General features: G+C 34.1%; 1 protein-coding gene across 2 annotated transcripts in view; it reads left to right on the plus strand.

Moving 5' to 3' along the window:
* Positions 1-17,695, plus strand: part of ABCA5 (ATP binding cassette subfamily A member 5) — a 182,831-nt gene that overhangs the window by 97,637 nt on the left and 67,499 nt on the right. For both annotated transcript variants that reach the window (XM_056817224.1, XM_056817225.1), the window contains 2 exons: positions 1,019-1,146; positions 1,785-1,922. In XM_056817224.1, coding sequence (XP_056673202.1) covers positions 1,019-1,146; positions 1,785-1,922 — 266 coding nt within the window. The remainder of the gene's footprint in view (positions 1-1,018; positions 1,147-1,784; positions 1,923-17,695) is intronic.

Genomic DNA, 17,695 nt, shown 5'->3' on the forward strand with positions numbered 1-17,695 from the left:
CATCCTTTATTTCTATAGCCATGTATCCATTTGATTCTCCCTTGGTACCTTGACTTCAGCTATAGGAATAACTTACGTGAAAGCATGAAGTCAGAGAAATGCTGGACAGGATTGAGATGATGTCAAATGGTTCATTTTATAGGGAATGTAGAGTGTTTGAAGTGTGCAGTAAGGCCAGAAAGTTAGGTTTGGGTCAAACTGCATTGGGTTTTGAATGTCATTTTAAAGTTCTAGGAAGTGAAAGGGAGCCAGTAACAGATTTTGAGCAAAGAAACAGTAGACAGAAGAAAGATCATTTTAGCAGCAGGGTAGAGGATGAATTAGAATGAGGTGAGAGACCATAGACAGAACAGTTAAGGTAAAAAAGGTCTGAACTAGGATGCTGATAGGAAAAAAAGATGTGGGATCAAATCTCATCTCTGCTCCTTACCTGTTCTATGATTTTGGGCATGTTACTTACCCTTTTGGGGCGTCAGTTTCCTCATCAATAGAATGGTGTGGAGGTTGTATTTCGGAGATCCCTTTAGCTCTAAATATAAGCCAATGATCTTAAGATCAACCACATTGGTAAATGATTGAATATGGGTTTATGATGGATTTAGGGAGAAGAAAGAGTCATAAGTGACAACAAGGTCAAGAGCCTGGGGGATTATGTTATTGAGAGAGCTAGAAATGATAGGAATAGAAATAAGTTTTCGCAGGAAAAGTGATGAGTTAAGTTTTAAGGGGACAATTGAACAGCCAAGTGGAGATGACCAAGACATATTCAGAATTTGAGAATGAAGTTCAGTGGGAATTTGAGAGGTATTTACCCTCAAATATTAGATTTGAGAATCTTCTGTATAAATAAGAACTGATCACTGATATCATAGGAGAAGGAGTAGAATGATGAAAAGACAAAATGCTTAAAATTTTATGTTAAGCAAAGAAGAAAAAAAACCACTTTTGACTATTAGGCGATACATTTATTTTTTCACTGGAAATAATGCATTGATACTTTCTTGTTTCTTTACACCAGACACTGATATTGATGACCTCCTTAGCTTCTTCAGAAGTCAGAACATCTTGGTGAATTTGTTAAATGTTAGCGACTATGTATCTGTTGCTCCTCATAGTGCAGCTTTAAATGTAATGCATTCAGGAAAGGTAAGATGAATATATGTATATGTATGTGTGTATATGAATATATATATATATATATACTATTATATATAGGTATATATGTAATATATGTAAATATAAATTTTGTTGATGAAGCTCAGCTTCTCATCTGATGTACTTTTCCCCAAAATAATTAAGGACCAGAATTATGTTAAGACTAGTCACTAGTAGTCAATTGTTTTTGGTTGTTAAGAACTGAAATTTACTTTTGAGAGTATATAAATGTTAATCTGTGTATATTTTTCCTTAATCAATAGGATAGATACAATAATGGACTTAAACTGTCTTTTCATTTCCATTTTAATTTGGCTAAATATATTTAAATTTCTTAGATAAGCTTTCAAGTTCGTTGTTCAAGTCTCTTTTCAGGTACACTACTTCATAGTGTCAATGAGAAAAATTTAAGGACTATGTCCAGGAGCTATCAAACTCTCTCTTAAGATATATTTGGATATATCTCATATATGTGTATATATATGTGTGTGTGTGTAGTCCAATAAGATATATATTTGGATAGTCAAAAGAAAAATATATGGAAGATAGTAATGGTTAAAAATCAGCATATTATACAGTAAATATAAAATCAAATGTACTCTAGTAATTATTTTTCTTGTTTGTTGTAGGACTACATGTTTACAACTGTTTTCAATAGCACTATGATTTATTCTCTACCAGTATTGATGAATATTATTAGCAATTCTATTCTTTATCATTTAAATGCAACAGAAAATATCCAGATCTGGAGCACTCCATTTTTTCAAGTAAGTTCACTACAGATGCACAACATATATTTTGCACTTAGTTACCAATACTGGAAACTAGAGTGGATGTTAAAATAGAAGAAAATTGGGAACAAAAAATGCTTAATATCAGACAGTGCTTGAAAATCCTAATCTACAGTTACCAGTGATTTTTCAATATTATTCAATATTATGTCTTACTAGTCAACATTATTCAATATTATGTCTTCCTTTTTTAACAAAATATCTTTCAACTTGTCTGTGCAAGTGTCCTACTCTGGTAGCATTCAAGTTATTCCCAATATAAATTGACTGTAGAATTTGGGGGGGGGAGGGGTCGGCTAGATCTGTGATTTTTTCCATATGGAAAACCAAGTTTGGAAACCCGCTCCCCCAATATATATTGTCAGTTGGTCAGTAAGTCTTATAAAATTACGTGGGGCACTAAGCATTTAAGTGACCTGCTTATTTTTTCTCAATCACTAGGAATCAGGCACTACTTGAAACCAGGTTTTCCTGACCCCCAATGTTAGCCTCTCTACTACACCATATTGCCTTCTTAGAGTTCACATATAAACTTTAAATAGCCTTGATGATAAATATTATATGAAAGATAAGAAAAGTTTATTTGAAGATTAATGTTATATCTAGAATCCCAGTATTACAAAGTCCATCTAGTCAAGATTGTGTCTAAGTTATCAGAACTGACTCTAAAAATAATTTGATACTCTATTCTAATATCTCTCCATGCAGTCATTATGTATTATCTGAATATTAAGCATCCACATTCCCAAAGTTACAAAGTTACATTTTGTTTTACCTATTATTTCATTGATATATGAAATTTCTGATGAGGAAAGTGCCTTTGCATATTAGTATCTCTTATACATCTTAGTAACACAGAGAAGTTAAGTCATTTGCCCAAGATCAAATAACTAGTATGTGTCAGAGGTTGGACTTGAACTCAGGTTTTAAATAGAATTTCTCTTTCTAACTCTTGCTACTGAGATGTGTTGAAAATATATAGCACTATTGATGATTTATGTGGGTTTATTTTGTATCCTAAAGCTTTGCTAAAGTTGTTGATTATTTCCACTAGCTTTTTAGTTCATTCTCTAGGATTCTTTAAGTAGACCATCATGTCATCTGAAAAGAGTGATAGCTTGGTCTCCTTATTGCCTATTTTAATACCTTCAATTTCTTTTTTCTTCTCTAATTGTTACTGCTAGTGTTTCTAGTACAATGTTAAATTGCAGATGATACTTGCTGATGGTTTTAGATATAAACTGTTTATTATTCTTAGGAAAGGCCCTTCTATTTCTATGCCTTCTAGTGTTTTCAATAGGAATGAGTGTTGTGTTTTCTCGGAGGCTTTTTCTGCATCTATTGAGATAATCATGTGATTTTTGTTGGTTTGCTTGTTGAAATGGTCAATTATGTGGATGGTTTTCCTAATATTGAGCCATCTTTGCATTCCTGGTATAAATCCCACTTAATCATAATGAATAACCCTTGTGATCACTTGCTGGAGTCTTTTTGCTAGTATTCTATTTAAGATTTTTGCATCTGTGTTCATTAAGGAGATTGGACTGTAGTTTTCTTTCTGTTTTTGATCTACCTGGCTTTGGAATCAGTACCATATTTGTGTCATAAAAGGAATTTGGCAGAACTCCTTTGCTTATTCTGTCAAATAGTTTGTATAGTATTGGGATTATTTGTTCTTTGATTGTTTGATAGAGTTCATTTGTGAATCCATCAGGCCCTGGGGATATTTTCTTAGGGAGTTCTTTTATGGCTTGTTCAATTTCTTTTTCTGATATGTGATTATATAAGTATTCTATTTCTTCTTCTGTTAATCTAGGCAATTTATATTTTTGTAAATTTATTCATCCATATCACCTAAATTGCCATATTTATTGCCACATAATTGGACAAAGTAGTTTTTAATGATTACCTTAATTTCCTCTTCATTAGAGGTGAGATCTCCCTTTTCATCTTGGGTACTGTTAATTTGATTTTCTTCTTTCCTTTTTTTTTTATTAGATTGACCACTATTTGCCTATTTTATTTTTTCAAAATACCAGCTTCTAGTCTTATTTATTTGTTCAATAGTTCTATCAGTTTTGATTTTATTAATTTCTCCTTTAATTTTTAGGATATCTAATTTATTTTTCATCTGGGAATTTTTAATTTGTTCACTTTCTAATTTTTAATTTGCATGCCCAATACTTTGACCTCTGCCCTCCCTAATTTGTTAATATATGAACTCAAGGATATAAATTTCCCCCTGAGTACTGTTTTGGCTACATCCCATAGATTTTAAAAGGATGTCTCATCATTGTCATTCTCTTTAATGAAATTATTAATTGTTCCTATGATTTGTTCTTTAACCAGTTTTGGAGAATCATATTATTTAATTAATTGTTAATTAATTTTTCATTTGTCTCTCTGTGTACCCTTATTAATTATTATTTTTATTGCATAATGATCCAAAAAGGTTACGTTTATTATTTCTGGTCTTTTGTACTTGTTTGCCATGTTTTTATGCCCTAGTACATGGTCAATTTTTGTGAATGTACCATGTGCTGATGAAAAGAAAGAGTATTCCTTTTCATCCCTATTTATTTTTCTCCACATATCTATTAATTCTATTTTTTCTAAGAGTTCATTCACATCTCTTACCTCTTTCTTATTTAGTTTTTGGTTTAATTTATCTACATCTGATAGAAGAAGTTTCAGGTCTCCCACTAGTATAGTTTTACTATCTATTTCCTCCTTCAACTCCACTAGTTTCTCCTTTAGAAATTTGGATGCTATCCCATTTGGTGCATATATGCTGAGTACTGATATTTCTTCATTGTCTATATTGCCTTTTATCAGGATGTAATTACCTTCCCTATCTCTTTTAATAAGATTTATTTTTACTTTGGCTTTGTCAGATATCATGATTGCAACTCCTGCCTTCTTTTTCTCATTTGACGCACAATAGGATTTGCCCCATCCATCCTCTTACCTTTACCCTGTGTGTGTCAATCTTCCTCATGTGTGTTTCTTGTAGACAACATATAGTAGGTTTTTGGTTTCTAATCCACTCTGCTTTTTGCTTTTCTTTTATGGATGCATTCATCCCATTCACTTTCAGCGTTATGATTGCCACCTCTGTATTCCCCAACATTTTGATATCCTCTCCTAGTTCCGTCCTTTCTTCTTTTGCTATTTCCTTTTAAACAATGGCTTGCTTTTAATGAGTCTCCCTAATCCCCACCCTTATTTTACTTCCCTTTACACCCCCTCCCTTTTTTGTTCCCTTCTTATTTTTTAGGGTCTATTAAATTCCCTACCCCATTTCTTTCCCTCCCTTTTTGTACTCCCCATCCCTCCCACCCCTACCTTAGTTTTTCCCTTCTCACTTTCCCTGTAGGATAAGATAGAATTCGATACCCCCAGGGATCTAGATGCTCTTCGCTCTCAGCATTGATTCCACTGAGAGTAATGTTTAGGTATTACCTATTAGTACTCTCTTCCTTTCCTTCTTATAATAGTATTCTTCCCCTCCCTTTCCCAGGCACCTCTTTGTGTGATATAGATTGTCCTATTTATCTTATTCCTTCCCCATCTTCTATACCCCCTCCCTTTTTCTTTTTTTTTGCATATCATCTTAGACCACTTATTACCCAATCTTTACTTATGAATTATTCTTCTAATTACTATAATAGTGAATATAATTTTTGAGAGTTACAAATAAAATTTTTCTATATATAAATATAAGCAATTTGATCTTATTGAAGCCCTTAAAGAAGAAAATTTGAATAAAAACAATTTTTTTCCTTTCCCCTCTCTTTGTTATTTACCTTTTCATGTTTCTCTTGATTTTGTGTTTGAATATCAAACATTCCGCTTAGTTCTGGTCTTTTCTTTACAAATACTTGGGAATCTTCTATTTTGTTGAATGCCCATACTTTCCTCTGAAAGTATATTCAATTCTGATGGGTAGGTGATTCTTGGTTGAAGACCCAATTCTCTAGCCTTTCTGAATATAATATTCTAAGCCTTGCGGTCCTTTAGTGTAGAAGCTGCCAGATCTTGTGTAATCCTGATTGGTGCTCCTTTATATCTGAATTGTCTCTTTCTGGCTTCTTGTTAAATTTTCTTCTTAGCTTGGAAGTTCTTCAATTTGGCAATTACATTCCTGGGGGTTGTATTTTGAGGATTTAGTGTAGAGGTTGTTCTATGAACTATTTCAATGTCTATTTTGCCCTCTTGTTCAAGAATACCAGGTTAGTTTTCTTGGATAATTTCTTGTAGATTGGTGTCAATATTTCTGTTTATTTCTGGGTTTTCAGGTAGACCAATGATTCTCAAATTGGCTCTTCTATTCTGGTTTTCTTGACCAGTTATCTTCTCAGTGAGATATTTTATGTTTCCTTCTGTTTTATTGGTCTTTTGACTTTGCTTTATTAATTCTTGCTGTTTTAAGAGATCATTGGTTTACAACTGCCAAATTCTGGTCTTTAAAGACTGGTTTTCCACTATAATCTTTTGATTTTCCTTTTTGACTTGGTCTATCCTGCTTTTTCATGACTTCCAGCTGTTGAATTGTGTTCTCCAATTTATTTATCATTTCATTTGATTTCTGGGCTTCTTTCTCCAGTTGGGAGTTCTGGTCTTTTAGACTTTTCTTGCCAAACTCCTCCATTTTTCTCAAAACCCTCAGATTTAAATTCTTCAAGAGTTTGTGGTCAATTTCTGTTTTTTTGGGGGGTGTGGGGGATGCCTTGGATGCATTTAATTGTTTGTTGTCCTCTGGGTCTGAGTCTAGCATATGCTGACTCTGAAGCACACTGATTCTGTAGATGGGGTGGGGGAGGTGAGATCAGATCACGTTTTGGTGGATGCTATTTCACCCTCGTATAGTGTGGAAATGCCCAAATTCCATATACTTTCAATACTGCGCCCTACTGTGGAGTCTTTTTGGCTATATGAATTCGGGTTTTTTGCCCTTTTGAGGTAGTCTATATTAGTAGGCGATGAGGAAAGGTAGATTTCTGTGTCTAAACTGCAGCCATGTTTACCTGGAAGTCCACCTTTTGCTTACTTTCCACTCCTCCAAACCCCTCTTTCACTTTTTATATAGTACTTTTTCCTTTTTGTTTTCAGCCTTTTTTATTGTACAAAAATAGGATTCTAAGCCAAGTCACATACTTTCTTCTCTTTGACCTTGGCAAAACTCTTTTCTGAGAAAAGCTCTATTTTCTTTTGTAGGAATGACTTACCTATGGTATTCTATTATTGTATATCTTGTTTGCCCTTAGCTATTTTATCCTTTTTCTTTTGTTTCTTACTAAATTGAAATCTATCTTGTTTGATCTCATCGGTTATAAATGCTTATTTTGCTTCTTTCTTCTTAGCATCCACTTTTTGTTACTTTTCCAACTTATTTTGTGCCTTAAGGTTAGATCTCCAGAGGGTGGCTACTACCTGGAGTTTCAAGGGAGTTATGTGGTGTATACACACTTCTAAAGCTATATAGTTCATAAGCTATGGACTTCCTAGTAATTGTCATTCAGTAGGTATAATTAACTTGAACCAAGAGCATTTCTTTTTTGTTGTTGTTAATATGATTTAAAAATAATTATTTAATTAGTTAATTTAGAATATTTTTCCTTGGTTACAAGAATCATATTGTTTCCCTCCCCTCCCACCACTTCTTCCCATAGCCGACACACAATTCCACTGGGTTTTACATGTGTCCTTGATCAAAACCTATTTCCATGCTGTTGATGTTTGCACTAGGGTGATCATTTAGAGTCTACATCCCCAATCATATCCCCATAGACCCATGTAATCGAGCAGTTGTTTTTCTTCTGTTTCTAATCCCACAATTTTTCCTCTGAATGTGGATAGTGTTCTTTCTCGTAAATCCCTTCATGTCGTTCTGGATCTTGTCCATTACATTTGATTGTTTGAAAAAAATTAATTTTTTTCCAAAGGATCATGAAAACATAATCAATTTAAAGAGTACAATAATTTGAGGATAAGAGAAACAAAAGAATAAAACCAATAATTGCTGAACGCATTGACAAAAAGCCCGTTAGGGGGCAGTCCCCTTTGGCATGAAAGTATACATACAAATAAATATTCAATCAACCACACCCAAAGTTCAATTTTGTGCAACTTGTGGTCTGGAGGCTTCTTCATGGTGGCTTCTCCAACAGTTCAGTTCTGGATTCAGAGAGGTAGCATCTTCTTTACCTAAAATTCTTCTCAAAAGGAATTTAAACTTTGCAATTTAAATAATGATATTTGTTTACATTCCCCCCATTAAGAGGGTGATATAAAAAAAAGGATCACTTAGGGATGCATGGCTGAGGTATGAGGTATATGAATCAATTGGCAAGAGATATTAAAAAGACATCAGAAAAATCAAAAAGAAATGAAAAATCTCTGGATGAAAATATAGACTATCAAAGTCTTATGTGTAAAAATTCCAAGTAAAAGAAATATAAATCTATAACAGGTCCTTCAATCAGGGCCCAATCAAAATGATCTAAGCAATGAGGCATTTACCCAGTCAGTAGCCAGGACTACAGAAAGTTACCACACTATGAAAGACAGAAAAGGGACCAGACTATCAGAGCCAAGGTTTTGGAGGTTCTCGTCTGTGAGTATCTTCAGAGTGAGTGTGGACATAAGGAAAGCCAATGTCTTAACACATGTTAAACACAGTAACCTCGAGTCTTCACACTAGGTTCAAGACCTTTGTATTGGCCTAGAAGTGCATCAATCCATCCTGGATGTGCTTTTCTTTGGCCCTATGAAATGGCTCTTGTGTGTATCTCTTGTCCTGGAATCAGACAGAATCATTAATCAAAGTCCCATATTTTATTTAAATAATTAGTGGCATCATTTTTATAGTCACAAGCTTTTTAGGGCATGCATTAGCAAATGTATTTCAAATTTGTAGCACTGAAAAGTCAAAAAGTTAAAGAAAATCTTAATGCTGGTGACATGTGCTTCAAATATAAAAAGGAGAGAAAAAATAATAAAAAAACTGAAAAAGTATATTGCACATGCAAGGAAAATATAATAATAAAAGAGCTTTAAAAAATTCAAAAATATAGCTTATAAACATTGACACTCTGTGTCAACTAAGAAAATATAGAATACAAGGCTTTTTCACCAAAAAATGAGATCCATTTCCTATTAATATCTGGCCATGATCACTGTGAGTAGAAGGCAAATGAATTGAACAAGGTTAACAATTTTTTTTCATTTTTAAAAATACAGTAATACAAATATGTAGTTATCAAAATCCCCCAAATTCTCAATAGCCCAATTAATTACAATAGCAAACAAACACACTTTCATATTTCACATAAGTTGTATGGCATTTAAAACCTATGAATTGATGGACATTTGTCACAATTTTTACAAACGTAGCAATCTTTCAACCTTGGTAATAAACATATTTTTTAAAACAAATTAAAACTCATCTTGTGTTTAGAACATAATCAAGAAATCTATATATCATTCTGGTAGAAGTAAAATAGTGAGCTGAAGAGCATAAAGAAAGGGGTGCTCCTTTTTTGGAGGCTTTTAGGGATACAAATGCCCTGAGAATAACTGCCCAACTTCCATTCACATATTTAGAAATGTGGGATGGTTGGGGGTTATAAAATGAATTTCACTTCAGCTAATGGGCCTTAGGGCAGGCACAAATAACCAGATTGTTAAAAAAAAATTCCAAAAATCATATTTTAAAAACCCTTAAAATCAAATCATTTGAGGTATTTAGCACATTAAAATTTCCAAGGTTGTTAATACAATTATAACCAGTTCTGAAGTCCATCTATCCTCAGCAAAATAGAAAAAAGCTGTTTTTTTCCATATATGGGCTTATTCACAATAATATTTGTTCAACACAGTTATAGGGGAAAAACAACAGAATTTTTAAAACTCAGTACATTCAAAATAAATTCAATCAACCTTCAGTTCAAGCAGAATAATATTGAATCCAGTAATATATGAACTTAAAATCACAAAGTTAAACCTTAAACAAAAAATGCAATAGAATACAGAGATTTTTATAAACCATTGGAGTTTGAAATGCCTTAGAATATAGCCTTTAGCCTTTAAAGTTCCTTGGGTGGTTTTTTTTTTGTTTGTTTGTTTTTAATTATCCATTTAAATGTCTATTGTCCGAAGGTAGAGTAGTAAAGGCTATTGATCTGCCCGGAGCCCCACAGCTGGGGAGTATCTGAGGCCAGATTTTAACCCAGGACCATGCTCTTAGTTCCCTGAGCCACCCAATTGCAAATTCAGAGTTGAATCTTTGGGCTGAATGTTTCTTCTGGCATGCAGGTGAAATCAATGAAATTACCAGAATAGTCAAAAATCCTTTTACACAGCCCATTGCTTTTTAAGTTTCTGTTTGAAAAAATCTGTTTCTTCTCTCTCTAGTCTCTCTTTCCCCTCTCCCCTGATATGATCCTTCCTCCTGCCCCAGTCCACGTGGAACCCAGGCCACCCACATGGAGCCAATACACCCCATTTGCTCAGAGGCTTAGCCTAAGGGAAAATTACCTTTTCTCCTTTCCCTCTTGTCTCTCCCCTCCGCCCACGTGGCCAATACTATTACCAGCTGGTCTCAATGAGTCCTCAGCAATCTGCTCCAAGGATCTGGGTGATGAGCCGGCTGGGGTCACTGGGGTCACACTCGTGGGTCTGGGGCTGGGGTGATGAGCCTTCTGGGTTGGAGGCCAGATGGATAGAGACAGACCGCTGGGGTGGGTCGGGCCGGGAGCCATCAGGTGAGAAGCCAGGAGCAGAAGCAGGAGCCGGAGCGGGCCGCAGGCAGGAGCTGATCAAGATGGTTTTCTAAAGAGCATCTTGGAGAATCGTGGCTTTTAAAAAAAATTCTCTAGGCTAAAAAAATTTTGAGAAGTTCTCATCCAATCTAGTGGTCGCCATCTGTAAAGATTAAAATTTAGGGGAGAAGGGGAGACTGAGACAGGTAGGAATTAGTTTCTCTCTGCAAGGAGTATTATATTTTTTAGAGGTTTATTGAAGATTAAGGATTAAAGAAAATACAGGCTAAGAGACACGTGTCCAGGCCATAGAGAGGCCTAGACACAACCTCACATACATTATGAAAAAAAGCCACGCCTGCCCCAAAGCGGAAGTCCCAGCGCCCCTCAAAAGCCTTTGAATCAGCTTAAATACCTTCTTGATCTCGCCCCAGGTGAGATTACAAGGCATTCTGGGGAAGTGGAACAAAGGCTTGTGGGGATTGTAGTCCTGTATTCGAGTCTATTTTTTACATCCTGGAAAGTAGACTCCCACATTTTACATCATCTACCCAATTATATTATGCCCTAAAAAAAGGTGTGCATCTAATTTATTTACTACCACCATTTACTACCACCATGCTCACAGTCATTAAGAAAGGAGGAAGAGCTTCATTGCCTACTCCCTTTATCCTCTGCCTACAGGAAATATGTAATGACAGGAAGTCAGTGGGCTCTCAGGATATGTAGTTCTTTTTTAGGGTAACAGATTTTCGGTTATGCATTTCCCCCTGGGAGCTGAGGAAGACTGGTCTCTCCAATGGGTCTCATAAATATACCAACTTTGAGATTACAATGATTTGAGGATGAGAGGAAAAGAGAACAAAACAAATGATTTCTGGGCACATCGATAAAAGCCAATTGGGGGAAGTCCCCTTCAGCATAAGATTATATAGACAAAACCAAATGTGTTTAAACCACACACACATCCCAAAGTTCACTCTGGATCTTCTGGAGGAGTGTGTGGTCTGTGGAGGCATCTTCATGGTGCCTTCTCCAAATAGTTCAATTTCTGGATTCGGAGAGGTAGCATGTTTCTTAACCTAACTCTCAAAAAGAATTTAAACTTTGCAATTTAAAATACTAATCATTATACATACCCCCCTGAAGCAGATGATTGAAAAACACAGGGATCACTTAGGGATGCATGGCTGAGTTATGAGGTATATGAATCAAATTGGCAAGGGAAATCAAAAACATCAAAAAAAAATCCAAATAGAAGAGAAAATAATTTGTGGATGAAATATAGACTATCAAAAGTCTTATGTGTAAAAATTCTAAGTAAAGGAAAAATAAATTTATAGCAGGTCCTTGAATCAGGGCCCAATTAAAATGATATATGTAATTATGCACTTACTCAATCGGTAGCCAAGACTACAGAAAGTTGCCACATTACAAAAGACAGAATAGGGACTAGATTTTTGTGTGATAGGGAAGTGTCATTCCCTGGCCTGATTTGACCTTCACTCTCCTCCACAGACCACATGCTGCACCAGAAGATCCAGAGTGAGTTTTGGGATGTGGTGATGTGGGGTTGAATGCATTTGTTTTGTATGTATACGCTTATGCCAATGGGGACTGCCCCCTAACTGACTTTTTGTCAATGCACCCAGCAATCATTGGTTTTGTTCTATTTTTCTCTTATCCTCAAATTATTGTAGTTTCAAGGTTGGTGTGTTTGCAGGACCCATTGGAGAGACTGGTCTTCCTCGGCTCTCAGGGGGGAAAGTAAAATTGAAGATCTGTTACTCTTAAAAAAGAACTACATATCCCAAGGGTGTATGGGATGCTCAGGGAGGAGTAGTATCTCTGGTATGGAGGGCTTGTCTTGCCCTCTTAGGGCAGCTCTCCAACCTCTGACCCTCACCTGACAGCCAGCTCTCACTTGTGGCTCCTAGTAGCTGCTTGCATGTGGCAGCGGCCACACCCCGGGTAATGGCTTCGACAGGCAGGCTAAACCAGGGTCGTAGACCCCTGGTGAACTAAGGCTTTGCTCACCCAGCATGTGAAGACTGCTTCGGCCGAACAGACAGAAGAAACCAATAAGAAGGTTCAGTGGCTGAGAGGGTGATGCAGCAAAGCACTGTGGAGTGCTTAGGGTGTGTTGGAGCACAAAAGACAACACGGCCATCCAATGCAGCTGAGGAAATCTCCAGGTGTAACGATTTTTCTTGCCAATGGACCCAGGCTTCCAACGCCGAGAGAGTGGGACTGTCTTTGTGCATCGACTTTTCCACTTAAATCTCCTTCATGCACAAGTGTCTTTGTGCACAGTCATCTACACCACAGATGAAAGTGCGCAAAGTCAACCGTCATCCTCGGTTACCGAGAGACTACTACTACTACTACTACTACTACTACTACTACTACTACTACTACTACTACTACTACTACTACTACTACTACTACTACTACTACAGTTATTGTGAATGTATATCTCTTTCTACCTCTTCCTACTGGATATTGTTGGTAGCATATAGAAATGCTCGTGAATTTTTGTGGATTTATTTTATATCCTGCCACTATTCATTTTTTCAGTTTATTAGTCAATTTTCTAGAGTTCTCCAATTATATCATCATATTATCTGCAGGTAATAGTTTTGTTTTCTTATTGCCTATTTTTATTTAATTTCTTTTTCTTTTTGCTATAGCTAGCATTTCTAATATTATATTGAATAATAATAATGATAACAAACATCGTTCTCCATTATAAATAATGCTTGTTCTTGGTTTTAGGTAGATACTACGTAATATTGTAAGAAACGCTACATTGGTTCTTATTTTTACTAAGAATTTTGTTTAAGCCTTTTTCTATATCTATTGATATATGATTTTTATTGTTTTGTTACTTTTATGGTTAATTTTGCTGATGGTTTTCCTAATATTACCTCAGTCCCACATTTCTAGTTTAAATTCTAATTGGTCATATGTGTTCTTTTTTGATATATTGCTTTAATCTCCTTGCTTATAATAAAATTTTATATTGATTATTGTTAGGGAAATCAAGCTATAGTTTTCTTTGATTTTGCTCTCCCTGCTTTGGGTATCAAAACAATATTTGTGTCATAAGAGGAATTTGGTAGTATTTCTTTCCTAATTTTTTAAATAGTTTATATAGTATTGGAATTAACTGCTCTTTAAATATTTGTTAGAACTCACTTGTAAATACATCTAGTCCTGGGGATTGTTCTTTTAGAGAAGTTATTTTTTTTAAACCCTCACCTTCTGTCTTAGAATCAATATTGATTCTAAGGCAGAAGAATGGTAAGGACTAGACAGTGGGGGTCAAGTGACTTGCCCAGGGTCACACAGCTAGGAAGTGGCTGGACTGGCTCTCAATACACTGAGCCATCCAGCTGCCCCCTAGAGAACTTATTTATGGTTTCTATTTTGCTAGTATATTGCAATTTACACCTATGTAAATATTAATCTATTTGATTAAGATTGTCATTTTTACTGGCATTTTGTTGGGCAATAATAATAATAATTTCTTAAATTTTATCTTTATTATAAATGCATTCATCCTTTCCATTTGTGATACTGGTAGTTTGGTTTTCTTATTATTAATCAAATTAATCAATGGTTTATCTTTTATTATTGTTTTTTTCTTTCATAAAACTGGTTTCTAGTTTAATGATTTTCTTTAAATTTTATTAATCTCAATTTTGATTTTTGGGATTTCCAATTTGGTTTTTAATTAGGGATTTTTAGTTTGTCTTTTTTTTCTACTTTTAAAAAATTGAATACCAGGATTCATTGCTCTGTTATTTTTCTCTTTTATTGATGTATGCATTTAGATATATATAAATTTTCTCCTAAATACTACTTTTACTGCCTCCCACTCATTTTGATATATTGTCTTTTTGTTATTCATATTCTTTAATGAAATTATTGATCATTTATGTGATTTGTTCTTTGGCTGCTTTATTCTTTGGGATGTTTAGTTTTCAATTCATTTTAATATGTGCTTCCACAAACATTTATTGAATATAATTTTATTGCATTATGATCTGACAAGTAGGTATTTAATATTTATGTTTTTCTGTTTTTGTTTGTGAGGTTTTAATGCCCTAATATGTAGTAACTTTTGTTAAGGTGTTCTGTGTAGCTGAGGAAAAGATGTCCTCCTTTTTATTCTATTTCCATTTTCTCTAGAAAAAAAAACTAACTTTTCTAAAATTCTGTTCAATTCCTTAACTTCTTTCTTGTTTATTTTATGTTATTATTTTATTTATTTATAAAATATATTATATATATATATATATTTATTTATTTATTTATTCCCCTGAAAAGGGAAAGTTGAGGTTCTCCACTAATACTGTTTACTATTTCTCCTCCTGTAACTTATTTAACTTTTCCTTTAAAAACTTGGATGCTATTTCATTTGTACACATGTTAATTGTGCACAATATTAATATTATTTGTCTATTGCCCCTTTTATAAAGTGGTAGTTTCCTTGCTTATCTCTTTTTTTAAACACTTACCTTCTATCTTAGAATCAATATTATGCATTGGTTCTAAGGCAGAAGAGTAGTAAGTGCTAGGCAGTGGGGGTTAAGTAACTTTCTCAGGGTCACATCATTAGGGAGTGTCTGAGGCCATATTTGAAACTAAGACCTCTGGTTTCTAGGTCTGGCTCTCAATCCACTGAGACACCCAGCTGTCCTCTCTTATCTCTTAATTAGATGTGCTATTTCTTTTGATTTATCTGAGATCATGATTATTACTTCTGCCTTTTAAACTTTTATTCATTATTTTTGTTTATTAAATATACATATATATAATGTTATTATTATACTTTACTATATATTAATTTAATATTATATTTTACTTTTATTCTGCTGTGGCATAATAAATTCTCTTCTGGACCCTTATTTTAACTCTGTATTTCAAATGTGTTTCTTACAATTAACATTCTGCTGGATTCTGGTTTTTAATTAATTCTGCTATTTGAGTCTGTTTTATGGGTCTGTTCATCCCAGAGTTATGATTACTAACTGTAAAATTCCCTCCATCTTATTTCTTTCCTGCTTATTCTCTTTTTATTTTGTCCCTCAAAGTCTATTTTGCTTCTGTCCACTATTATCCATACTCTCTTTTATCTCCATCCTGTCTTCTCTACTTTCCCTCCTAGTATGCATGCATGTATGTATCTAAATACATATATATGTAAATATATATCATTTATATATTTAATTTTCCACTCTTGGAACCAAGTTAGATGAGAATGAGGTTCAAACATTGCTTCTCCCCGCATTTTCTCCTCCATTGTAAAAGCTCTCTTCCTTGCATGTCTCTTTTATGTGAGATAATTTTCCTCATTCTTTTTCAACCTTTCCCTTTCTCCTAGTGCATCCTCCTTTCTCACTTTTTCATTTTTTTAATATAACCTAAAGATAATAGACTAATACCCATGCCATATGTTTATATTAAAAGATAGAGTCTTTGTAACTGTTCTAATAATGATAAAGTCCATAGAACTTACATGTATCATCTTCCCATATAGGAATGTATATAGTTGAACTGTATTTAATCCATTATAATTACTCTTTCATATTAATTTTTTTATGCTTCTCTTGAGTCTTGTATTTGGGTCTGATTTTCTATATTCTCTGGTCTTTCCATCTAGGGATTCTTTAATGTTCTCTATTGTATCAAATGCACTTTTTTTTTAACCAAATGAAGGATTATTCTCAGTTTTGCTTGGTGGATTTTTCCTATTGTAACTCCCTACGTCCTTTGCCTTCCAGAATATAATATTCCAAGTCCTCGGCTTCCTTAACACTGCTAAATCTTGTGTTATTTTCACTGGGACTTCCTTGATATTTCAAGAGAGTATTTTTTACTTGACTTGACTTCTCTGGAATTTGTCTATAATATTTCTGGTAGTTTTCATTTCAGGTCCTGGTAGTCAGTGTTATTTCAATTTTTATTTTACCTTCTAGTTCTAGGATATTAGGGCAGTTTTCCTTAATAATTTCTCCAAAAATGAATGTCTTTGCTCTTTCTTTGATTATGGTCTATTGACATTCCAATAATTATTAAATCATCTGTCAATCTCTTATCCAGTTTTATTTGTTTTTCTAAGAGTCATTTCACATTATTATCTATTTTTTAACCCTTTTTACTTTCCAGACCAGTTGTTTTTCCAGGGAGATATTTCAGATTTTCTTCCATTTTTCATTCTTTTTTCCTTCTTTTATTGTTTCTTGATGTCTCATGAAATCATTAGCCTCACTTGTGTGATTCTAATTTTTAAGTTATTATTTTCTTCAGTGAGCATTTGACTCACTGAAGAAAATAATGGCCAGTTATGCTTTTTTCTTTGAGGCTTGATTTGTAGCTATTTTGAGATCATTGTCAGTTTTTGAATGTATGTCTTGGTCTTTGTTGTCACCATAGTAGATTTTACTGGTCAGAAACTTTTTTTTTTAATTGTTGATCATTTCCCCAGGTATTTCTTGACTTTGAACTGTATGTTCTCAGCAAAAAGAGTTGGGAGTAGTATTGTTGCAAGCTTCACTCTGTTTTTGCCTTGTTTTCAAAGCTAGTTTGGTTACATATGGGAGTATTTTTTTTCAGTGTAATTTTTATTTATTTCTGTTTTTTTTTCTTCTGGCAGTGTAACAAGCTTATCCTGGCTAGACTTCAACCTAATGTATAAAATTCCTATCTTTGTTGATATGATGAAAGTATCTTGAAAGTCTAAATGCTACTGAATGTATAACTGCTTTCTTCATATTGATACATGAAAAACTCATTGGAACTGTTTTTATTATTTGAATTCATACCTTTTGCTATGTTATTGTATTGTTTAGTCACAATATATTAATGCAGTAGACCATTATTGCTATTATATTGTATATCTTTTAATATTTGTGTAAAACCTTTTCAGAGCTGCTTATCTACCTTCAGTGTCCATTTGACACTTAACTCTCACTTGTAGCT

This window comes from Monodelphis domestica, chromosome 2 (assembly GCF_027887165.1).
Source record: "Monodelphis domestica isolate mMonDom1 chromosome 2, mMonDom1.pri, whole genome shotgun sequence".
NCBI lineage: Eukaryota > Metazoa > Chordata > Mammalia > Didelphimorphia > Didelphidae > Monodelphis > Monodelphis domestica.